Source organism: Engraulis encrasicolus, chromosome 1 (assembly GCF_034702125.1).
Source record: "Engraulis encrasicolus isolate BLACKSEA-1 chromosome 1, IST_EnEncr_1.0, whole genome shotgun sequence".
In the NCBI taxonomy this organism is placed as follows: Eukaryota; Metazoa; Chordata; class Actinopteri; order Clupeiformes; family Engraulidae; genus Engraulis; species Engraulis encrasicolus.
In genome coordinates, this window is record NC_085857.1 from 59761171 (window position 1) to 59786813 (window position 25643).

Consider the following 25643-nt stretch of genomic DNA (forward strand, 5'->3'; position numbering starts at 1 on the left):
TTAAATTAATGATGTGCAAAATTAGTTATAGGCCTATGCAAAATTAGTGATGTAGGCCTACTCTATTGTTTCATTTAATTTTACAACGTGTTGCTTTACACTGTACAGTAATTTTGCAATTTGATTGGCTAATTTGGATATAATTGGTTTGGCTAATTTGGTTATAGGTTGGGCAAAAGAAGCCAACGCTTTTTAAACTGCTTTAGCGATCAGGGAGGGAAAAAACCCTGTAGGCCTAATAGCACGTGACCTGCAGTTCTCTTCAGCTTCCCTCCGTGGGCCTAAGTGGCCTGGATAAATGATGAGCGTCTTCACGAGCGTCTAGAACTTTAGAGCTCTACAGACCATCGATTGCGCCGGCCTGCCCACCTGCTTCACGCGCCCTCACCGAGATCATGCAGCGCAACGGAGGGTACAACGAGGTGCAAGGTCAAAGACACACACGGATCCCTGGAGCATCTCTGCATCTCTCACAGCCACCAAGACGGTGAGAACACACACACACACATACACACCAGTCAGTCTCTCACGCAGACCTGCACGGCCATCAAGACGGGAAGACTACCGTTTGGCTGTAAGAATTAATGAAGCCCTATAATGCACGTAGGTGGCTCTACCTCTGGCACGCTTTAGGCCTAATTGAAAAGTTAACTACCACAGCAGTATGAAGCTATGATAATGATAACACGGGGCCTTAGTAATAATACACTACGAATTGGCCATTGCATTCTGGTAACAACACATTTATAACGCCGTGTCTTAACGGGTTAAGCATGCCGTGCGCCATGAATTGGGTTGATTCATGAATCATTCATGATTCATGGAAAAACGCGCATTTAAACATCTAGGGGGCTACACACTATCATATTGTGTGATGAAGAGAATAGCTCAAGTTATCCCGAACTATCGTGCAGCGCAGCCATATCTGTAGCCATAGGGCACGTGTTTCTTTGCAGCATCTGATGTCGGCATTTTGGTATTTGGCTTAGTGTTTGTTGCGAGAAAGGTCAATAAAATGTGCACCTTTTTCGATTAGGCCTATTTGATATACATCACCGCATGTTGCAGAGGTGATTTATCAGATGTCAATGACCGAATTAAGACCGTTCAAAACGTAGGGCCTATAATGCTGCTGGCTGGCTGGCTGCCTTCGGTGCGCGCGCCAACTTCCCAAGTCACTTTCAGGAGAAAGGGTGAGGCGATGTCTCCAAATTAAATACATCAAACCTCAACTCCAAAGAAGTCGGGACACTTGGCAAATTGTGAATAAAATGACAGTAGCCTACTATCATTTTCAGAACGCTTCATCCATTCATTAGATGGAGAATATTATGAAATATAACATATTAGCATCACTGTGAAGGAAAAATATTGTTTTGGTCGATATAGACCTACTTGCTCATTTTAAGTTTGATAACTGCAACAGGTCTCCAGTTGGCACAGTACCAGTGAAATACAGTGAACATCAAAACCAGCTAAAACAACGCAAGGGAGACCATTTCAAAATGATTTATATACTGACTGACTACTGGACATGAATGCCCAGGCAACCCATCACACAGAGGACGAGTCGCCCAGAATTAAAGATGCAGGGGGAATAATCCTACTTAGTTATTACATACCATATTGAATTACCTTTGAAATATGCTTTTGTGTACAATACCTCACGTGTACTGATGCAGAGGTTTATAGGCCTACCCCACCTCACTTGATATAGACCCAGAAGACATGAGAAACTGTCCTTTGGTTACAAAAGCTAAAAAAAACCCTTTCTTCTAAAAATAATAACCTTGCGAATTCTCTACTACACTAAAAATGGACCATTCCATTTGATTTATCCTCAGTTCATCTGTGATGGCATGGGTGCATTAGTGCATCTCTTCTCGCTCATCTGTAGCTAAAGATAGGCCTAACCGCAGAGATACACCAGCGGCGATCTGAGCGAGTCGAGCGACGGAAGTAATTGACTTTGTATTGAGTCGAGAGACAAAAGCGATTCTGGAGACTAGAGCGATTTGCGCGCCGAGCGCGACAATTTGAAGTTGAAATCTTTTCAACTTTTTATGACGCGGTTCGGCGACAAGCCGCGACAGCCAATGACTGTATAGAGGTCAGTGACCACAGCCAATGGGAATGCTTGAATGCTTTGCCTTCCGCCTGTACGGACATACTCTAGTCTCCTCAGTCTCTCGTATCGCTTGCTGCTACACTCTGTCGCTTGAGTCGCGTCGCCGCTGGTGTATCTCTGCGGTAACTGCGCGAATAGACCAGGCGCGATGCGATTCAAGCGACAGAGTGCAGCAGCAAGCGATACGAGCGATTGAGGAGACTAGAGTATGTCCGTACAGGCAGAAGGCAAAGCATTCAAGCATTCCCATTGGCTGTGGTCACCGACCTCTATACAGTCATTGGCTGTCGCGGCTTGTCGCCGAACCTCGTCATAGAAAGTTGAAAAGATTTCAACTTCAAACTGTCGCGCTCGGCGCGGAAATCGCTCTAGTCTCCAGAATCGCTTTTGTCGCGCGACTCAATACAAAGTCAATTACTTCCGTCGCTCGCCTTGCTCAGATCGCCGCTGGTGTATTTCTGCGGTAATGCTGAGTGTGTATGTGTGCGTGTGTGTGTGCATGCATATGGACAGGAATAGGGGTGGGTATTGGTAGAGGGTTCACGATTCGATGCGCATCACGATACACATGCCACGATGCGATTCTATCACGATGCATTGCGATTCATGTACTACTGTGATGCATTGCGATATTTACTTCAGTAAATGTGTAAAATACAGATTATTTGTCAGTTGCTATGTAGCTTTCTTAAGTCAGTTCATTCTATTTAAGCATTCTATCATCTGGGAGAGAGCTTACATCACAACAGAAATATTACCTATTATCTACTGAAAAAAATAACCCATGGCAAATCAAATTTTATTGTTATCAAATAATCAATTGTCATGAATCCATGCAGTATATTGAGAAAATAAGTATCACGATACCTTGTCATGAATCGATGCATTGTATCGTGAGAGTAAGTATCGCGATGCATCGATATGACGATTATTTTGCACACCCCTAGACAGGCATGTGGGGGTGCGAGGGTGTGTGGCTGTGTGTATGTATTATTATTACATTTACACTATACATTTTTACTTGTATATTTGTACATTTTTATTTGTATATTACTGTGGCTGGAGTCCCTCATTTTGTGGCATGCAAGCACATATTGTGCGGCAAGATCTGGTGAGAGCCCTTCGCCAAGTATAATCGCCATCCTTTCCGCTTCTGGGAGGCGTTCGAAATTTGGGTATATATTTTGGAATTTGGGGAAGAAGATTTTCCTCACATCCTCATATTTCTTGCAGTATAGCAGAAAGTGCACCTCTGTCTCAACCCTCTCTGCTTCACAGTGACCACATATCATTTTGTTTTTCTTGTCTCCCTGTCTCTATCGCGAGAGTGTGGTCACTGAGCCTGTACTTGGTCAGGATTTGCCTCTGCTTCGTATCTCTGACAGAGATGAGATACTCTGCCAATTCATATTCTCTATTTAGGGTCAGGTAGGCATTCATTCTGCTTTGGTTAGTAGTTTGTTTTGTCCAATGTTCCAAGTAGTCTTCTTTTCTTTCGTTCATAATTCTGTTGACACTAATTGAGGCTTGGGAAGCAGTGCTGGGCTGAGCTTTGTTTGTGTTGATTTCTGTTACTGGGTTAGTTAGTTTCAGTACCAGCTGGCTTAGAGGACTCTTTTCAGGGTTAATCTCTTGGTGTTTCAATGCCTCAAACTGGAGTGCATTGTTGGGACTTGCGTTTAGATGCATCCAGAATTTTAGAGATCTTTTCTGGATTGTTAAAGCTAATGGGAAGAGGCCTAATTCAGCCCTACATACATTATTGGGTGTTTTGGGTCGTACTTTCAAAATATATCTACAAAACTCTGCATGTAGGGACTTGTGATGGAGTGACCATCACTAGGGTTGTGGGTGTGTTCTGACTAACATGCCAACGAGCCTGGCTCTTTGGTGTAGCGGTCAAAGCCCCAGTTTACTACCCCAGAAGGTCTGGGTTCGAGTCCCAGCTGGGCAACTCTACTCCCCTTCGCTACAAATGGTGTCAGAAGTGGGACGGTACCGTGAGGCCATTGGAAGCGTACCCATTGTGCGTGAGCTGTAATTCCATGTGAGGGACCCCCAGGATTGGTGACCCCGGTGTGAGGGACCCCAGTGATGGGTGAAGCATTGATGACGGGGCACACTGGATGGGAGAAGCATGATTGGCAGAACTTTGCGTGAGGGACACCATGAGTGTGTGAAGCGCACGGGTGCGCTTCCCAAAGGGGAAGGCAGTGTGATGGAGTGACCATCACTAGGGTTGTGGGTGTGTTCTGACTAACATGCCAACGAGCCTGGCTCTTTGGTGTAGCGGTCAGAGCCCCAGTTTACTACCCCAGAAGGTCTGGGTTCGAGTCCCAGCTGGGCAACTCTACTCCCCTTCGCTACAGGACTCAGTTGGATGTTTGTCCCACATAGTGTAGTCGTGCATACTGACTGGACCCCAGATCTCGCTCCCATACAGCGCAATGGGCTGTATTACACTGTCAAATATTTTGCACCAGATTGTAACTGGGATGGTTATATTATGGAATGTTCGTTTGATGGCATACAGTGCCCTACAGGTTTTTTGTTTTAGTGCATTCATAGCCAGGCTGAAACTTCCGTATGCAGTAATTACCAGACCAAGGTAAGTGTAATGCATTGTATGGTCTAGGGCGGTGCTACCTAGCCCCTTAAGACGCGGTTTTATACATTTGTTGTTACCAGTATGGTAATGACCAAGTCGTGGTGCATTGCTAAAGGGCCTATGCTGTGTCATAGTATTGTAGTGCTATGGTAGTTACATTTCAATGTCTATTACAGCGTGCCACTGGAGGTACGGCGCGCATTAAGGGGCTACGCTGAACCTGTATCTGTGTTCCTGACACCTGGGTTTCTTTTGGAAAATCATAATTTTGGTCTTGATTGGGTTTACTGCCAGGGCCCAGGTCTGGCAATATTGCTTAACTGATCAAGGATCTGTTGTAGACCCTGTTCTGTGGGCAAAAGCAGCACCAAGTCGTCAGCAAAGAGCAGAAATTTGACCTCTGTTTCTTGGAGCTGAAGTCCAGGGGCTGCAGACTGTTCCAACTGCATCCCTTTCCCTCTCTCTTCGTCTCTCTCTCTCTCTCTCACTCTGATCTCGCTCTCTCTCTTCCTCTCTTTTTCTTCCTCTCTCTCTCTCTGTCTCTCTCTATCCTCCCTTCCTCTCTCTCATTCTCAATCCTACACAGTGCCCCTTTAAAAACACCCCATTGAGGGTTTGGAATGTAGATCTTATCCACCCCCTTTCCGTACCCATGTATTTGGCCTGACCATACCAACCCACTTCTCAGATGGTGTCCAAGAGTGTTAGCTCAAAATTGAGTCAAACCTGGAAAAATAAATAAAGAAACAAGCTGAAAATGTCAGAATATGTCCGGAATACCTTTAGGAATAACTTTGTGCCACAGATGGTGAGGGCTAGTACAGGTAACTTAAGCAATTGCCTGTAGCCAAATAACCAAACCGCTATGGACATGTGTGTTTGAATCTTGTTGTATTTATGTTTGTGTGTTTGTGTGTTTGTGTGTGTGTGTGTGTGTGTGTGTGTGTGTGTGTGTGTGTGTGTTGCAGTGAGGGTATGGAGGGTTTGAATCCTGGTGTGTGTTGCAGTGAGTGTCTGAAGGGTCTTCTGGTGGACCTGCGATCACAGCTGAGCAACTTGAAGAGGGCCAAGCCCTCACACCGACATGTCATTCGCCAGGGTAAACACACACACACACACGCACACACACACACACACACACACACACACACACACACACACACACACACACACACACACACACACACACACACACACACACACACACACACAAACCAAGCCCTCAGAACGACCTGTCATACACCAGGGTAAAAAGACACACACACAGATACACACACCAAGCCATCAGAACGACCTGTTATAAAGAGTTAGGCAGGGTAAACACACACACACACACACACACACACACACATACACACACACACACACACACATACACACACGCCCGCGCGCACACGCACGCACGCACACACATATAGCCTGACCAACACAGAGCCAAATTAATAACATTCTTGTTTGTTTGATTTATTCGTATAGAACAGTTGATTCTCTCTCTCTCTCTCTCTCTCTCTCTCTCTCTCTCTCTCTCTCTCTCTCTCTCTCTCTCTCTCTCTCTCTCTCTCTCTCTCTCTCTCTCTCTCTCTCTCCAGGTGAGGCTGAGGATCCCACCTGCATCCCCATCTTTTGGATCAGCAAATGGGTCGACTACTCTGACAAATACGGACTCGGTAGGAGAGACATGCACACAACCTGGCTAGCACGCAACCACAATCATATCATGTGTGCGTGCGTGTGTGTCTGTCTGTCTGTCTGCCTGTGCGTGCGTGTGTGCGTGTGTAGGGTACCAGCTGTGACAACCACATGGGTGTGCTGTTTCATGTCTGGTTTGGGGACTGTTTGCATATGAGGGCATTTTTTCTCGATTGTTTCCACACAACTCCTGGTACTTCACACACAATTCTGGAAACATATCACCCATTTCCCAATTCCCCTAACCAATGTCACTGAACTATGAGCACAATTCCTTCTATACCTTAATGTGCGCCGTACCTCCAGTGGCACGCTGTAATAGTCATTGAAATGTAACTACCATAGCACTACAATACTATGACACAACCAGGGCTGTAGTGGAGGGTAAACGCACGTAAACGCCGTTTACGCACCTCTGGAATTTAGGAAATAGCGTTTACCCACCTCTAAATAGCGTTAACCCACCTCTAAATAGCGTTTACGCAGCTCTTAATGGCAATTAGGCACGTCAAAGTTCCCTGCGCCTTGTGATCTGCCGTTGGAATAATCCAAAATAAATTTGGTGTCATTAAAAAAAATGTTGAATATAGGCCTGCTTAACGCTTTAGTAGGAATCATTTTCATCTGCTCTGTATTCGGGTATGTGACCTTCCAATCAGTGCCTTTCGGCTGCGGCGGCGACACCAATCAGAACCCAGGGAATATGTAAACACATAGGCCTACACGTTGTGTAGTTGCCTGCCTGCCATAGTTAATCATCATGGATAGGGTGACCAGAAGTCCTCTTTTTCCCTACTTTTGAGACCTAAAAAATGTGCAGGGGGGATTTCAGAAATGTCCGGGATTTCGTTGGACTGCCTGAAATATAGACCTTCATCTGCATTGTAATGTTCATTTCGTTCCATTTGACTCCACTGCCGGTTTCTCTCTACCGTTCGCAAATTAGTCACGCCCTTCTCATCAAATCTAGCCACTTCGCGCCGTGTGTCCGAAAGAAGTAGGGGACAAGCCAGTGCGCCCCATGTAAAGCGAAAGCGCATCTGTCCGCCGGTTCTACGGACGGCAATGCCGATAGAAACGCAAATGCACGTTTGCGCGTGGAGTTGAAAAACAAAAAAATCCCGCGTGTGAAGCCAGGTATGAAAGTAACCTAACACAGGAGTAAGCCTAGTAACACCACCAAGTCCATCATTTAGGGAGGTACACGTTTTGTTACACCTTGTCACAAGATTCTTTCATGATCTGACATTTCCAAGTTATTTGCAAAAGCAAGTTCTCAGAGCTAGAAGGACTCATTCCTGAGTTAAGAAATTAAGCTTCTTCTTCATCAGCTTCTTTTTCTGTCTATTGCCTTTGCAGTTATTGATAACGCTGTATGGGTTAGCTTATTAATGGTAGGTAAAACTCCAGTTCCTCTCTTAATGGCTGCAGTGCCTATTGCTAATCTCTGAGCATGCCACAAGTAGCCTAGCTAAGTAGGCCTAATGGATGACAGTGGAGGGGTAAATTGTGAGCTGTCTTATAAACATATAAGCCTAAAATGTAGCCTAATAGCACTTCATTATCAATTCAGTTGAAAACCACAAATGTTGTGTTTTTTTATAATTAGTTTCCAATGTTATATAGCCTAATGCCATTCATCTTTGTGGGGAATGGCTGAGATGGGCGTACATGATGGTGAATCTATTTTTAAAACCCTAATGCAGAAATTGGAATACGCCTATGAAATTGAGCTGCATTGTTATGCTGTTGTATCTACTCCAATAGGCTATAGGTGTTAGGCCTACTATCTAGGATTGTAACAAAGGCACACTCTGCATCATATGATCACACAAATTATGTGATATGCCTAATAGGCCTAACTGAAGAGATTTTAAATGTCATTTATAGTAGACAAATGAATGTGCATGCCAAAAAGTTCTAGTGGCTTTTAAACAAATGACCATTTTGGATGTATTGATACCGATACTTTATAGGCCTACTATCATGCCTGGCCTCATATTCATTTCCATATCTGTAGATACACAGATACACCGATGACACCCCCCCCCCCCAAAAAAAAACATTGTGTTGTGTCGCGTCGCGTTACGTCACGGTCTGTCTGATCAAAAAAATCATAGTTTACCCACCTCTAATTTGACCACTACAGCCCTGGACACAACACAGGCCCTTAAGTAATGCACCACAACTTGGTCATTACCATACTGGTAACAACAAATTATAAAGCCGCATCTTAAGGATAAGGACACACATTGCATGTGATATTGATGAAAACATGAGTGGATCCAGTGAGAACACACATTTGTTTAGTTTTTGCAAGAGATGCAAGAGATCACTTTCATGTGGTTACACAATATTTTACAAGGCAAGGCAAGGCAAGTTTATTTGTATAGCGTATTTCATACACAGGTGCAACTCAATGTGCTTCACAAAATTGACAAATGCAAAAAGAAAGGAAACAGGGAAGAAAGAAGGAAATAAATTAGAGTCAAGGAACATTTAAAACATTAAGATAAAACATAAGGTAAAATGATGATAATAATAATAATAATAATAATAATAAAAATAAACATAAAAATAAAAAGTAAGAATTTAAGCTAGGGGAAAGCATCTGAGAACAGCTTTGTCTTGAGTCTAGATTTAAAGCTATCAATAGTGGGTGCATTTTGTACGTCATCTGGAAGGTGGTTCCAAAGCTTTGAAGCATAGAAGCTAAAGGCTGCCTCTCCACATCTTGTTTTGACTTTTGGAATCACCAGCAAATTCTTCTCTGTTGACCTTAGTGACCTGGTTGGTGCATACAGCTGAAACATATCCAGTAGATATGTGGGTCCCACACAATATTTTACAGTAAATTAGTGCAATATTTTTCAATGTCAGAAAAATATGTAAAATATATTTCAGTCTGAAAACAATAAAGAACAGAAAGATACCCTCTTGGGTAAGTGGGACACTGAACAAAATAAGGTCTACTGTGTGTCAAGCTCAGTAGAGTGTTTCACCATACGCACATTAGTGTTCAATGGTTCATATGAGTGTGAATTGTGTGGTGCTTGTGTTTGTATTTTGTGAACAAAATCAAATTTTTAGAGGAGAGTACATTATTTTGAGACAAGACGTTCATTTTTCAGGGGTAGTGAGGAGTTTTGCGCGTTGTGTGTGAGTTTTTGGATTTGTGTGTCGTTTTGAGAATTCGAGACATGATTCCAGAAATTGTGTGTAAGTAAGCAATCGAGAAAAACTGTAAAAAGGGGCGGAGCTATAACAGAGGGCGAGCAGGACTTTTCCTCACGGGGCGCAGGGCCCTGCTGTAAGTTATTGGTTTTGGGGGCCCTATTCTGACCATAGCAGGCCGTATGGAGGGCCCTACAAGTGTCTTGGCCTGGGGCCCTGTGGGTAATTGTTCCGCCACTGGGCACTTGTGTGTGTGTGTGTGTGTGTGTGTGTGTGTGTGTGTGTGTGTGTGTGTGTGTGTGTGTGTGTGTGTGTGTGTGTGTGTGTGTGTGTGTGTGTGTGTGTGTGCGCGCGTGCATTTCCGTCCTATCCAAAACCTTGGAAAGAGCAGTTTGGAAAACAGGTTACCAACCAGAACAGACTACTGGACCCAAAACAGGTTACCAACTTCCTAAACCGGACTGCTGAACCCAAAACAATTTGGTTTCAGAAATGGACAACAAGATACTCCTGAGGATACTCACAAACATAGGAATCACTGTTTACGTCCTCATGGTTCAAGGACTCTCCTTCAGTGTGTCATGGCAAGAAAACTATCTTCAACTCACACCCTCACCACAGGTGTACCCCAAGGATCAGTCCTGGGGCCCCTCAATGTACAACTCCTCCCTGGGACGTGTCATTCAAACACATGGGTTCTCATACCACTGCTATGCTAATGACACCCAGATGTACCTGTCGTTCAAGCCAGATGACTCCACGGTTTCGGCACGCATCTCGGCATGCCTCATTGACCTGTCAACATGGATGAAGGATCACTACCTACAGTTGAACCTATTAAAGACAGAGCTCCTAATGATTCCAGCTAAAGAGTCATGATTGACGACGAACTGTAGGGCCCTATGAAATCCGTTTGAATTTTTCTCAAATTCCGTTTTAATTTTTCTCAAATTCTGTTTTTTCGGATTTATTTTTTGCCAAATCAGATTTTTTACATTTTTGAACTTATTTTCCCCTTTCCCCCCAAAAAAAACCCTTATTTCTTAGTTATTTAGTTCAAACTGGTGGGTGGACATAGCCAGTCACTCATGGTTGAATGGTAGGTAGAGAAAAGAGAAGTAAAATTACCTACTAGTTTTTTGTAATAGGCCCTATCAGCCCTCAAAAATATTACAGGTAATACGGTAGCTGAAATGTACATGCACATGTATTCTGTTATATTTACACGTGACGCACCCAACTAGAAGGCGAATTCACGTCTGATGCATTGAAGTTGGACGCTGCATCAGGTTTTCTCAAGTTTGGCTATATTGCAACGTGCAGCTACATTAGAGACATTTTTGGTCACGTTATATGAAGGCATTAAATAGCCTCGCAAAGTCCCTACCGTCTACCGTTTCACACAAACACATGTTTTACAAGACGACCGTTTTCTTCTGATGATGACTTGACCCTTTTTCAAAGTTGCTGCTAACTTTTGGTCACTATGCTTCGTGGCCAACAAAGTTAACCAGACATGATCAAAGCATTGCCTATTCAGTTATTATTTTACAGCGGTCGCATCTGTTGTAACAAACTCCAAAGTCGTGCCTCGCATCGGATGATTCCATCGTTTATTAAAGTGCAGTGGAGAGCCGCCCGTCCTTTCTGTGTAGCATCGCATAGTCTTGGTAACAGACGGTCAGGACAACGCGTTTATGCCTGACCTGTTCTACTAGACGAAATTAGAGTGCTGTTGAGTTTTAAGATTTCTTCAATGCTCTGACGGCCAGTGTTAGGACGCGGGAGACAATCGGAAACGCCGCTTGGGAGAGAGATGCGTTCACTGTCAACATGCGCTGACATGGATCATGGATCTGCATAGAACTCTTGTGCATCACCTCGCGTGGGCCAGATATGATATCGTGGCCATATTTTGTGTTTGAAATGTCTTTTAATTCATGACGAAAATAATGGATTTTTATTTTTATCATAAGAAATTAGCAAATTCCGTGCAATTCCGCGTTTATAACTAAATTCCGTTTTAAGGTCCACATTCCGTCATTCCGTCCTTGTTTTCCGTATCGCGGAAATCATAGGGCCCTAAAACTGTCATGCTCCAACTACATCAACTCAGTCACCCGGACCTGCCGATTCCAGATGTCCAACATGCAGACAATCAGACCCTTTCTGACCCAATACACTACGCAACGGCTGGTTCAGACCATGGTCCTGTTCCATGTTGCCTGCCACAACTCCCTCTTGGCCGGTCTACCTGCTTGTGTATTAAAACCACTGTAGATGGTCCAGAATACAGCGGCACAATTGGTATTCACTCAACCCAAAAGGACCCATGTTACTGGCTCGCTGTCCGGATCAAGCACAAGGCCTTGGCCCTTGCCTACAAAACCATCGCAGGAACAGCTCCAGCTTATCTGAAGGATATACTAAGGCCATATATTTCTGCTCCTTCAACACAAACCGTCTGGCCCTGCTGCCTGCTTGCTCTAAGTGATCCCAGTCAAGACTGTTATCGGTCATTGTTCCTCAGTGGTGGAAAGGTCACTCAGAGGCAGCAAGACTAAGCACATCTCTTTCATCCTTCAAGAAGCAAGTAAAGACTCTTCTCTTTTGTAACTATCTACCACACTAATGCTTGAGCTGCCCCAGTACCGGACCAGAGTCCTTTGCATGATGTTTATGAACGTGTGTACTCTACTTGCCCCTGTGCTAATGAACTTAAAAAAGCCCTACTTAGCATCTGCACTTGTTGTTCTGTATATTTCCTGTGCACTTCGTATCTGCTAGTGATGTTGGCTATGACTGTTGTTGATTGTAAGTCTGTTTGTTTAAAAAGCATCTGCCAAATGTAATGTAATGTAATATGTGTGTATGTGCATCAGGAAGGCAAAAATCTTCAATTATTTTAGTCATCCCAACCATGAACTGTTTGAGATAATACCATCTGGTAAACGGTATAGAAGCCTGAAAGCACACACTACCACACTCCGAAGTAGTTTCTTTCACCAAGCAGTTAGATTGCTGAACCCATGCTGAAGACAGCACTTTCTTTGCACTTTTTCCACCACCACCACCCCCCATTCTCTTTTTTTTTAATCTTTTTGAGCAGACATAAACACAACAATTTTTACTCTTTATAGGCTTCAAACCTATAATAAGACGTAATAAACAAATTTGATCTTGAAACTTGAATCTTGTGTGTGTGTGTGTAGGGTACGTGCTGTGTGACGACAGTGTGGGCGTGCTGTTTAACGACTCGACGCGTCTGGTGCTGTGCGACGACGGAGACACTCTGCAGTACATCAACCGCACCAAAGCAGAGTTCTTGCTCAACCTCCGCAACTATCCCTCTGCACTCTCCAAGAAGGTAGGCACCCCAACATGCACCAACACACCCCTACTCACCCTCCAAGAATGCACCTCAACATGTACAAAAAAGGTAAATTTATCTCTACATAAATACCCTGACGCACAGAAGCAACGACCATTATTCAATGATGTTGTTTGCCTGTTTTACAAGTCTGTCCTTATAAATGCTGTCCAGACATGGCAGAGGGATCCACAGTAACTTGGATCTCAAATGCACACAAGTGCACACTGCACACAGCAAAATTGAATTTATGCCACACCCGTGCAAGGGGGTAGCCCTCAGTGGCGCCCCTGGGGAACAGTGCGGCGGGATGGTACCATGCTCAGGGTACCTCAGTCATGGAGGTGGATGGGGTTGATGATTACTCCCCCCACCAACCTAGCGGGTCGGGAGTCGAACCGGCAACCTTTGGGCTACAAGTCTTACGTCCTAACCGCTTACCCATGACTGCCCTTTAATCTCACTAGCCAAACACACACTCTCTAATGTGTCACCTTAGCTAGTAAGTTAGTCTTTTCTACCAGCTAATTTAGAGCCCTGCTAGTAACAGTCTGAATGGTCTCTCCTACACCAACTGTAGTAGAGGATGATTATGACCTTCTGAAATCAATACACATTTCTTATTTGTGTTTCGTCTTCTTGCACTTCTTATATTGAAGTTAGCCTGTAACTAAAGGGATCACCTCTTGAAGGCTTAGTGTGTGTGTGTGTGTGTGTCTTTGTGTGCGTGTGTGTATGTAGATTACGCTGCTGAAGCATTTCTGTGACTACATGAGTGGGTACCTCCTCCAGGCTCATTGTGTGTGTGTGTGTGTGTGTGTGTGTGTGTGTGTGTGTGTGTGTGTGTGTGTGTGTGTGTGTGTGTGTGTGTGTGTGTGTGTGGGTGTGTAGATGGCTGGGTGTGTGTGTTTGTACGTAGATTATGCTGTGAGCACATCTTGAAGGCTGATTTGTTTTTGTTTGTGTCAAGATCACGCTTCTGAAGTATTTCCGTAACTACATGAGCGAGCACCTCTTGAAGGCCGGTGCCAACATCACCCCTCGTGACGGTGATGAGTTGACACGTCTGCCGTTGCTGAACAAATGGTTCCGCACCAAGAGTGCCATCGTGTTCCACCTCAGCAACGGAACCGTGCAGGTCAACTTCTTCCAGGTCAGTCAGGGGTCACTGCACCTCATACCACACCCCCTTCCCCCAAACCTCTCCTCGTGTTTGTGTGTGTGTGTGTGTGTGTGTGTGTGTGTGTGTGTGTGTGTGTGTGTGTGTGTGTGTGTGTGTGTGTGTGTGTGTGTGTGTGTGTGTGTGTGTGTGTGTGCTTTCATGGCTGCTCCAGGTGAATATCCCTGCTAATGTGAAAACATACCAAAAAAAGTTGCATAAACATCCTAAAACTGCCTAATGATGGTAAACCGAGAGCTGAATGCTCTCTCTCTCTCTCTCTCTCTCTCTCTCTCTCTCTCTCTCTCTCTCTCTCTCTCTCTCTCTCTCTCTCTCTCTCTCTCCTCACACCCCATGGCCTTCCCTTGTGATAATCTGCCAGCTTGTTCTTCACCTGTTCTTATATGGGCAAACCCTGATAACCAGACTCCTTGGACCAAGAGAAAGCTCATGACAGGGTCAGCCAGGGTTAACTGTTGGAGGCTCTAAGGGCCTTTAGCTTTGGACCCTCCTTCATGTCATGCATCAGGCTGCTCTACATAGATGTATACAAGTGTCATTCAGAGTGAGCAGACAGGGCTGCAGTCCACCTGGTCTCCTCTACATTATCGCTATAGAGCCACTGCTGATACAGCTGAGTGAGGTTCTTCAGGGTCTCACAGTTCAATGTTCTGTGGCGGAGGAGAGGACTGCAGTAGAGCTTATCGCCTATGGAGACAATGTCAGAGGGATTTAATATCATTTTTTATTACATTTTTTTATTATTATTATTATATGTTTCGTTTTTTTGGTTTTCGCTAAGCTATTATTTTAATATATTTGCTTTAAGAGTAGGCCTAACTCAAATATATTAACAGTTTTTAAATTCTTACAAAAAATGTTTAAACCTCCTCCAGCTGCGCTACTCTGTCTGCAACAGAGATGGTCGCTCTGCTGTCTGTGAGAGCGACTCTCCCCCCGACCCCTCCCCATCGCCCTTCTTGTCTCTCGTGTCGATGTCGTGCCGCTGCTTCAAGGCCGCTACTCTTCCAAACTCCACTGCGTGGAAACTTATTTTCAATAAATGTCACGATGCAGCCTACTAATGCAGCCTACTGCAGGCTGCTAGGCCTACTAGAGTGTGTTATTTATCAGTGTAGTTCTATTTCAAGACGAGCTGTGTCACAGCGTTTTTGCATAGGCCTACATAACTTTAGCCATACAGTGCAGGGAAGCCCAGAACGTTTGTCAAATGGAAGAGATGAGAACTCACGCGTGCCCTCTCGAGGTTTTGCAATGGATTTTAGCTCGAGTTAGCAAATTACCCGACGCGAATGTTTCCTAAGCACATAGCGAGACTTTTTAATTCATCAATGGAAACAATTGCGGTGAAGCCACGAAGACGTGGGCAGACATGGAATCACTTGCGCTCCCGCTTGACAGTGGGCTAATCAGAAGTGTATTTTACAATCTTGTGTGGCTACTTCACAAGACCTCTCCATCGCGGAGAGATTAAACATTTTGAGTCGAATTTCCGTTAAACATGAAATGGTAAACTGTTGCAATTGCTGAACGATGTGTTGCTTTCACTTTAGGCTACTCCGGAGGGAGAACAATGCATCATGACTCTCCGTTGTAGAAACTTGGGTCACATAAATAAATGTAGGCAATCAGACACTTACTTGAACTCATATGCAGCAAACAATAGTTGGGCTTCGTTCTCAAGTTTTTTTTTATTCCATTTCACTCTGCTTGAGGCTTGTGTTGACAACCTCGGTCAGTTCAGTCCTGCTACCTGCGCAGTCCTCTGCTACTAAGGATTTTACGGTAATGTTTCAGTTTATTTCAATGCCAAGCACCGTAATGATGACAATAGCAGCGGCTTCAAAAATACAAAGGTAGAGGATTCCTTGGCATCACGATGTTGGCGTCCATCGTGATGCCAGCTGTCCATCGCCGATGGACGATGATATCATCTATCAGCACAACCCTAAGCCACGGCTGTTTGGCTCTATTATTTGAACAGCCGGCAACACAACATGTTTTCGGCATGTTGCATGTGAACAACGGTAGTCTACAGGTCTGTATCTTTCGTTTATTAAACCCCAGCATCAATTGACCTGCATGGGTTGTTTTCCCCCACAAATGGATGTAACGCACATGGAAAACGTCACACCGTTCATGAGTATAGGCCTACTCTCCATGGTTTAGCGCTAGTGATCCATAGAGATTGCCACCATGCAATACTGTGAGTTGATCCATCAAATTGGAGTTGCTTGTTACAGATGCGAACAAAACTTTGTCGATGCACCGTTTACATTTCGCATAAACATTATTGTCTTTGACTTCAACCACTGTGAAATGATTCCGGTTGGGAAATGCAACCTTGTGGCTTGATGCATTGTCACTTGACCATCTCTGTGTGTAGACTAACTTCCGTGTGTGTGTGTGTGTGTGTGTGTGTGTGTGTGTGTGTGTGTGTGTGTGTATGGGACAGAGAGCCGACCCCAAAGGTGCAAAGGTGAATGCGACTATATTAAAAGCTGTCTTGGTACATATTTATGCAACACCGTGTTGCTATTTGCTGGTTGATTTTGTCAGCACCCGGGGCACACTGGTGCCGCATTTTATCAAAGTAACGTGTCACCTTACTTCCTGAGTAACAGTAAAGGCGATGCAGTTATGGATAGAGTAATTAAGTAATTATTCCATTACCCAGAATGTGGCTCCGTTAGTAACGGCGTTATATTCTAACACCGTTATTCCCAGCACTGCTGCTGATACAGCTGAGTGAGGTTCTTCGGGTCAAATGCCGGCTGCACACTTGGCACTCTGGTAACCACAACACCAGAGTGGACGCCACCTGGTGGACACCGTATTACCACAGAAAACCTCCCGTAAGCAAGGTCTAGTGGCCAGTTTGAAATATGGCGGCCGGAGCAGAAAATGCCACAAAACTTCTTCATTTGAACACTAAGAATGCTTCGTTTGCCTTTTTTGTAGTGTGTCAAAAAAAACAGTTTGGGCATTATTAATGTTTTTAACAGCTTAAAACGGCCTAAGTGTGATATGTATCTTTTAATTTTTGAGAAGATATGTGGGAAACAGCTCTTTATTACGGGTCAGGCACGGTATTTTCCGGACGAGTTGAAATATTTGAACGCATGCAGAGGATCTCGGAGTGCGGATCTCCATAGACAATGAATGGTTTCCGTTAGTACCGCATCCGTATACTGGAGCTCAGTGTGCAGCCGGCATCACAGTATAAGTGGAGGAGAGGACTGCAGTAAAGCTTATCGCCTATGCTGATGTCACAGTCTACATTATGGTTATAGAGCCACTGCTGATACAGCTCAAGAGTGGGAGGAGAGGACCTCAGTAAAGCTTATCGCCTACGCTGTTTCAGTGATATTGGGAGGAGAGGACTGCAGTAAAACGTATCGCCTACGCTGTCACAGTGATTATAAGGTCACAGGAAGAAGTCAAAGCTTTGCTCTCTTCACTGGATACCAAAGCCTCCTCTACGGGGGTGAACTGTGAGAAGAGTGAACTATAGGACTGGCTAACCAATTAGGGGTAACACACTTTTAACTTAAAATTGGTTGAAAAGGAGACACTGTACAATATTGTTGCACGATACAATAGTCCCATTTTCTTGGAGTTTTTCATCTTTGGGTACTCCAATAAAATGGGGCTGTTGTGCACAGTGGTAAACTTTCTGATAGGGCAGTTGTGCAACCAGAAATGTAACAGGCTGGAGGAAGAAGGGTGTGGTGTGGACCGGGTGGGGATATGTTTAAGGCCCTGGTTGTGACTGGGTGGGGATATGTTCAAGGTTGAGTCCAGCGTCACAGTGGAGTAGGCTACTAGCCTTCTTTCAGGCTATAGACAACACTGAACTTTTTGTTAAGAAGTGGTCCGGACAAAGGGGTGTGATCAGTTTCCTTTGGTAAGGAGTTAGTTTTACTGGGGTAGGGTTGGGTGGATTGGGGGTGTGACTGGATATTTTGTTAACGTTTGGACATGAAAGGGATTTTAAACATCAAACGTCTCTCTGTCTCTTTCTCTCTGTCTCTCTCTCAGGACCACACCAAGGTGATCTTGTGTCCACTGATGGGTGCGGTGACGTACATCGATAAGCAATGTGAGTGCCGCACGTATCGCCTGAGCCTCCTGGAGGAGTTTGGCTGTAGCAAGGAGCTCGCTGGGCACCTGCGATTCGCTCACAACATGGTCAAGAAACTACTGGCCAGGAAGCGCTGAACACACACATGCACACAGACACACATGGCGTCCACACAGCATTGCATGCACACACACTCACACACACACACACACACACACACACACACACACACACACACACACACACACACACACACACACACACACACACACACACACACACACACACACACACACAGGTTAAACCCCTCAGACACCCTCCATGTGTGATCACACTCACACACCCTGTTCTTGAATTCTGTCTTCATTGTTGTGTGTGAGTATGTGTGTTCTTCAGTTCACTTAACCTGGTTTACTCCTGAACAAGCTTCTTAGTATGCCCTTCAGTTCTGTCTTTGTTGTTGTTGTGTGTGTTTGATGGTCTTGAGTGTGTGCCTGGTTTGGGTGGTTGGTTTATGGGTTTTTTTCCTGTCTAAAAATGTTTGGTACCATTCAATGTTTTCCAGAGGTTTTGTACTATTTCAAATATCTGCATAAATTAATAAAGACCCTATTTTTGAAGACTGCATGTTGTGGCTGTACTGGTGTCTTTTAATGCGTGTGTGTCTTGTTTCCAAAGCAGTTGTTTGTCAGGGGATGTTATGCCCGGCTAAGGTTTACCGTTTTTGATGTTTATTTTAAAGAATAGAAATAGGGCTGTTTTCTGTGAGCAGAGGTCAATGTGAATAGTTATTGATGTTTGTGGGCACTTTGGCTTTTGCTTTGTTTTTTTTGTTTTGTTTTTTGGGGAGGGGGGGTTGTTCCTTGTTTGTTTTGGTGTTTGTTGTGTGAGTAGTGTGTGTGTTGTTTAAAGAGGGGGGGGGGGGACGGATGGCTGAATTGATATAGGAATATTGTACATGCAATAATGAAGATGTGTAGTGTGTACTGCTGTCTGTGAAAAATCAAAATAATGTTGAGGGGTATGTTTGTGCAGTGTGGTGTGTGCCAAAGGTGGTGTCTGTCAAAATGTGAGAGAGGGGTCAAAGCTGAAATGAAGGAGGAGAGGCGTCCTTATATACCTGCACGCACCACAGTGATAATATGGTCACAGTACAGGGACAAGCCAAAGCTGTGCTCTCTTCACTGGATACCAAAGCCTGTAGGACTGGCTAACCAATTAGAGGTAACAACTTAAAATTGGTTGAAGAGGAGACACTGTACAATCTTGTTGCATAATAGTCCCATTTTCTTTGAGTTTTTCATCTTTTAGTACCCCAAGAAATGGGACTATTGTAGACAGTGGTACATTTTCTGATAGGGTGAGTCAAGTTGTGCAACTAGAAATATAACAGGCTAGAGGAAGAGGGGTGTGGTGTGGACCAGGGAGGGGGATGCTCAAGGCCCTGGTTGTGAGTGGAACAGTGAAACAGAGGGGTAGCCTAGTGAGCTAAACCCCTACAGCGAAAAGCTGACAGGGGTCTAATGTAGCTAGGGGCTGTGTGGGTGGGATACACGGTTGTCTGTCAAAATACCTCTGCACTCAACACCAACAATAGGATGGTGCAAACAACCAATCACATCAAATCCCCACACAGAAAACTGGCGCGTGGCTGGCAATACTTCCAGGAGATAGAGGGTACCTAGCGGGGCAGTGTTTTAGCCTTGCTAGGATGTGACAGGCCCAGTGCTTGGATACTCTTTAGTGAACTCCGTGGAGTATCAAATCACCAGGCGTTTCACGTCCTAGCAAGGCTAGACTTGGCATTGAGATGGCCCTAATGTCTACATGGGTTAACGACTCACATGTTTTGATCCTAAATAACATTTAATGGCCAAGATTTCGTTCTACACATGCAAGAAGTGGTCTAATAATAGCTTGTGTCTGTGTGGTTCTGTAACACTAGCTTACCCAGTTAGCTGAAAACATTGAGGGGTGAAAAGGCAATGTGGAGTGACCTATTTGTGTCAAGTGCATGGTGCATTTTCACATCAATCCGTGGCAGCTACGACATTTATAATCACTCAGGCTCTTTAAAATAAGCAAAAACGTTCATGTTGGAAGTTGCACGGAAGGCTGCCATATTTCTTAGAACATTTGCAACTCCCACCCAAGCAACCCATGCTCCCATTTGATTGGTTATCAGAACATCTAATTTGTATGATATTCTGCCGTCACTAGGTAGCCTGGCCTCCGATCCACTCCTCACGATTTGATTGGCCGGTCGTCTTGTGATTTTAAGCCCCGCAAAAACGACCACAGGTTACTAGACTGCCCCAGGGAGCAAATTCAATTTGCAGCCACAAGGGATGTCTAGATTTCTAGGCTAACAGAGGGGCGTAACTTTTACGAAAATCGACCATGGTTTTATTGGTTTCATGTTTTTTTTAGCATGGTTTCTGGCTATGGTTTAAAAACTATGGTTAATTGTGGTTTCCCAAAAAAAACCACATGAAACCTTATGGGCAGCCGTGGTGTAATGGTTAGGGAGTTGGCCTGAAGATCACAGAGTTGCAGGTTTGAATCCCCACCCTTACCTCTTTCTACTCTACCTCTCCCTACTCCTCCATGTGTGGTGTGTGTCTTAAAGAGAGCACCTGTCAGCCCAACAGAGCGTTGCAAGGTTAAAAAACACTTTTTATTAAAGCCATCAAAGTCATCAAAAACATGTGATTGGGATTTGCCATATGAAATAAATGTCTTCATTGGTAACAGTGTGTAATAGATGTCTTTATCTCCATAGTAACAGTGGAATAGAGTCTTTATTTCAGTAGTAACAGTGGAATATATGATGTTTTTATTACTGTAGCAACAGTGTCTAATAGATGATGTCTTTACTAGCGTAATAACTGTGGAATAGATTGAGGAATCTTTATCAGTAAAGTGGTGTCATCCACATTAACAGCAGTGCTATAATGGAGACCTGTGTGTTTATCAATAGCAGTGATCACTACATTCATTCAATAACAAACAGTAACAAAGCAACTTAACAGCAGATCGCTCATCAGTAACCCTGTGTGTGTGTGTGTGTGTGTGTGTGTGTGTGTGTGTGTGTGTGTGTGTGTGTGTGTGTGTGTGTGTGTGTGTGTTACACAGGTTTATAAAAACAAGCCCGTGTGTGTGCGTGTAACCCATTAACATTTCTCCAGTAAAACCCCCCATCTTAAAAAAGCCAGTTACAATCACACACATACACACACTTTAAAAAAAACTTTATAAAATCTTTACACATCAACCCCCCCACCCCCAAATACAAACACACCCCTGTCCCTTAATACACCCCTCCCTTTTAGTCTCCTAATCATATATCCCCCCAAAAAAAACAATGCGTGGATATGACTCCACATGAGCTGTCAGGAGTGTGCAGCAGTAGTCAGTGTGTGTGTGTCAGTAGTGTCTTTGTGTGTGTGTGTATGTGTGTGTCAGTAGTGTCTCTGTGTCACGTGTGTGTGTGTGTCAGTAGTAGTCTCTCGTGTGAACAGAGCATCATGGCGTGGCGTGTGGGCAGCAGGAGTGAGTGTGTGTGTAAATTGTAAATTGACTGCATTTATGGAGCGCCTTTCCACTCCTTCGAAGTTCGAGAACTCTAAGCGCTTTACATTGTATGCCTCACATTCACCCATTCACACAGTGGCTGCCACGCAGGATACCACCCTGCCACCAGGAGCAACTTGGGATGAAGTATATTGCTCGAGGACACATCAATGGGGTCAGGCAGAGCGGGGAGAGCGGGGCTCAAACTGCAACCTTCAGGTTGCCAAACAGCTTCTCTTACCACCTGAGCCACCACCGCCTCGTGTGTGTCAGCAGTAGGTGTGGAACAATCTCTCGTGTGTGGAACAGTCTCTCGTAGTTACACAGTGCCATGGCGGTGTGTGTGTGTGTCAGGTGTGTGTGTGTGTGTGTTTTTGTGTGTGTGTGTGTGTGTGTGTGTGTGTGTGTGTGTGTGTGTGTGTGTGTGTGTGTTTGTGTGTGTGTGTGTGTTTGTGTGTGTGTGTGTGTGTGTGTGTGTGTGTGTGTGTGTGTGTTAGGAGTGTGTGTTTGTGTGTGTGTGTGTCTGTAGTAAGCGTGGAACAGTCTGTCGTGGCTACACAGTGCCATGGCGCTGTGTGTGTGTGTGTGTGTGTGTCAGTAGTAGGCATGGAACAGTCTTTCGTGGCTACACAGTGCCATGGCCGTGTGTGTGTGTGTGTGTGTGTGTGTGTGTGTTTGTGTCAGTAGTAGGCATGGAACAGTCTTTCGTGGCTACACAGTGCCATGGCGCTGTGTGTGTGCAGCAGCAGTCTTGGGAATCGTGATGTGAAGTATCCGACGAAGCCCTCTGGCACCTCTCCCAACGCAGACTGGACCTCACCAGGGAGCTCATGGTAGTGGTGCTTCTACACACACACACACACACACACACACACACACACATATTTGATTCGGTGGACGCTTAACCCCATCGCTGCAACGCCACATTGTCAGTAACATGACGCGCACGCACACACAACACACACACACACACACACACACACACACACACACCAAACACATATTAACACACCAGCAACACGGGCACACACACACGGCCGCTCACCTTATTCCTCATGGCCCTCAGTAGATCTCTGACCGAGTTCCCTTTGTAGGTACGAAACTTCCTTAGGTCTAGACACACACACACACACACACACACACACATGGCCACAGCAACAGAAGATTTTAATATTCTCAGAAACAGCTTTATTGATCAAGTTAATTTAAAGCTAAACATTTAATGCTGCCTGTGTGTGTGTGTGTGTGCGTATGTGTGTGTCTGTTTGCGTAACAGAGGCCAACTAGCAGAATTCGACGTATACCGTTAGCAAACCTCCTGAGGCCTTATACAGTATCGGTAGCGCTGGGCTATTAGTTTGGTCATGTAGCTCAGCGGTATCGTGCTGTGCCTCCCGTACCCTAACTGGAGGGTTGACTGGGAAGTGGCAGGTTCGAGCCCAAGTGCATTCTCCTTGTGCTGGTCGGGAGGTGTGTGTGTGTGTGTGTGTGTGTGTGTGTGTGTGTGTGTGTGTGTGTGTGTGTGTGTGTGTGTGTGTGTGTGTGTGTGTGTGTGTGTGTGTGTGTGTGTGTGTGTGTTACCTGCTTGTAGGGGTGCTGAGATGTGCATCCTCCAGTTTGTCCTGACCACTCCTCTTCCTGCCGTTTCCAATCGCACCACGATGTCACTGTCCAGTGCCTCCTTCTCTATACGGTCACTAACGTCCTACATACACACACACACACACACACCACACACACACACACACACACACACACACACACACACACACACACACACACACACACACACACATACATTTACACACACGCACACACGCATGCAAGCAGGCAGGAATGCACGCACGCACACGCGCACACACACACACACACACACACACACACACACACACACACACACACACACACACACACACACACACACACACACACACACACACACACGTTAACATGAAAATCTTGCTGCCTTTTCAATATGATAACTCACAACTCAAATCCAACACTATTATAATCTTGACACTCTCTCTCACAGACACGCACACGCACATGCACGTGTACACACACATGCACACGTACACACACACACACACACGTACACACACACACACACACACACACGTTAACACACACACACACACACGTTAACACACACACTCACCTGGAAGAACTGTAGCTGTTTCCCTGGTTTCCAGAAGAAGGGGTGGTGACAACAAACACACACACACACACACACACACACACACACACACACACACACACACACACACACACACACACACACACACACACACACACACACACACACACACACACACACACACGCGCGCGCACGTACCTGGAAGAACTGCAGCTGTTTCCCTGGTTTCCAGAAGAAGGGGTGTTTGAGGATGGCTGACGCGAGGGGGCGGGACTCCGGCTCTGCACCAATCATCTTCTCGATAAGATCTCGAGCGATCACGTCCTCTACAACACACACACACAGACACACACACACAGACATTTTAACTACCTCTTTTATGTACGCAATTCATAATACAGTATGTATAAGGACATAAATGTTACAATACATCAATGTCCAGTCACAATCCAATGTGGGTCTCAAAATAAGAGCAGTTTTAAGGGTACAAACAACACCACCTCCTCCAAATATGATGGCTACCACTGATGGAGGATACTGAACAGTATTTGGCAATTTGACCAAAAGACCCCTAGTGAGAAGTCTATGTACATGTCCCAGGCTTCTAAAGATGAGTGCAAGCTTTTGACATTTACTTAGTGTATAGTACACACACACACACACACACACACACACACACACACACACACACACACACACACACACACACACACACACACACACACACACACACACACACACACACACACACACACACACACACACAATATTAAATTACATTACATTACAGCAGTTCAAACAGAGCATCATAAAGGGGAAGAAATACTATTTCAATGACATGGCATGGCTGTTGGACATGGCATGGCTGTTGGTGCCGGTTTCAGAAAAGACTGATCTACTGGGATATTCACACACAACCATCTCAAGGGTTTACAAAGAATGGTCGGAAAAAGAAAAAAAAAACAGTAAGCTGCATTTCTGTGGGCAAAAATGCCTTGTTGATGGCAGAGGTCAGAGGAGAATAGCCAGACTAGTTTGAGCTGATACAAAGGCAACATTATGTCAAATAACCACTCATTACAACCAAGGTATGCATAAGAGAATCTCTGATTACACACCACATCAAATCTTGAGGCAAATGGGCTACAGTAGCAAAAAACAAATTTGGTGCCACTCCTGTCAGCTAAGAACAAGAAAATGAGGCAACGATTTACACAGGCTCACCATAAACGAAACTAGAAGATCGGAAAAATGTTGCCTGGTCTGATGAGTCTTGATGTCTACTGCAACACTCAGGTGGAATGGTCAGAATTTGGCGTCAACAACATGAAAACATGGATCGACCCTGCCTTACATCAAGGCCAATTAGTACCAATTTATCTTTGTTGGAATGTCACAGCCAACCCGAGTATTGTTGCAGGCGGTTCAGGCAGTTCTGAAGGCAAAAGGGGGTCCAACCCACTAGAGAGGTGTACCTAATAAAGTGGGGTCCAACCCACTAGAGAGGTGTACCTAATAAAGTGGGGTCCAACCCACTAGAGAGGTGTACCTAATAAAGTGGGGTCCAACCCAGCTCTAGGGAGGTGTTCCTAATAAAGTGGCCGGTGAGTGTACAGTTATTCAAAGGGTATTGGTTACAGGCCCTGGAGAAGTGTGGGGTTAGGTGCCTTTCTGAAGGACACTTCAGCCATTGATGGAGG

The 25643-nt window shown here is 44.9% G+C and overlaps 2 protein-coding genes across 2 annotated transcripts in view; one reads left to right on the forward strand and one right to left on the reverse strand.

Annotated features, from left to right (window-relative positions):
- The first annotated feature begins 347 nt into the window (after nucleotides 1-347).
- Nucleotides 348-18417, forward strand: LOC134444941 (serine/threonine-protein kinase PLK1-like). Its single transcript, XM_063194134.1, has 6 exons — nucleotides 348-487; nucleotides 5744-5835; nucleotides 6326-6403; nucleotides 12812-12966; nucleotides 13940-14122; nucleotides 18191-18417. Exons 1-6 carry the CDS (start codon nucleotides 396-398, stop codon nucleotides 18368-18370), a joined length of 780 nt encoding a protein of 259 aa, XP_063050204.1. The 5' UTR covers nucleotides 348-395; the 3' UTR covers nucleotides 18371-18417.
- Nucleotides 18418-20895: 2478 nt separating this feature from the next.
- ern2 (endoplasmic reticulum to nucleus signaling 2) overlaps nucleotides 20896-25643 on the reverse strand; it is a 34968-nt gene continuing 30220 nt past the window's right edge. The window contains exons 19-22 of the mRNA XM_063207312.1: nucleotides 24142-24269; nucleotides 23388-23511; nucleotides 22852-22919; nucleotides 20896-22651 (exon numbers count right to left, since the gene is read on the reverse strand). Of these exons, the coding sequence (XP_063063382.1) occupies nucleotides 22487-22651; nucleotides 22852-22919; nucleotides 23388-23511; nucleotides 24142-24269 (485 nt within the window). The 3' untranslated portion in view covers nucleotides 20896-22486. The remainder of the gene's footprint in view (nucleotides 22652-22851; nucleotides 22920-23387; nucleotides 23512-24141; nucleotides 24270-25643) is intronic.

Bases quoted from the DNA above. Each gene is read 5' to 3' on its own strand.
- LOC134444941 (XM_063194134.1), top strand. From the start codon at position 396: ATGCAGCGCAACGGAGGGTACAACGAGGTGCAAGGTCAAAGACACACA. The intron at 488-5,743 runs GTGAGAACACAC...TGTGTGTTGCAG, and splicing joins CTCTCACAGCCACCAAGACG to TGAGTGTCTGAAGGGTCTTC. The intron at 14,123-18,190 runs GTCAGTCAGGGG...TCTCTCTCTCAG, and splicing joins TGCAGGTCAACTTCTTCCAG to GACCACACCAAGGTGATCTT.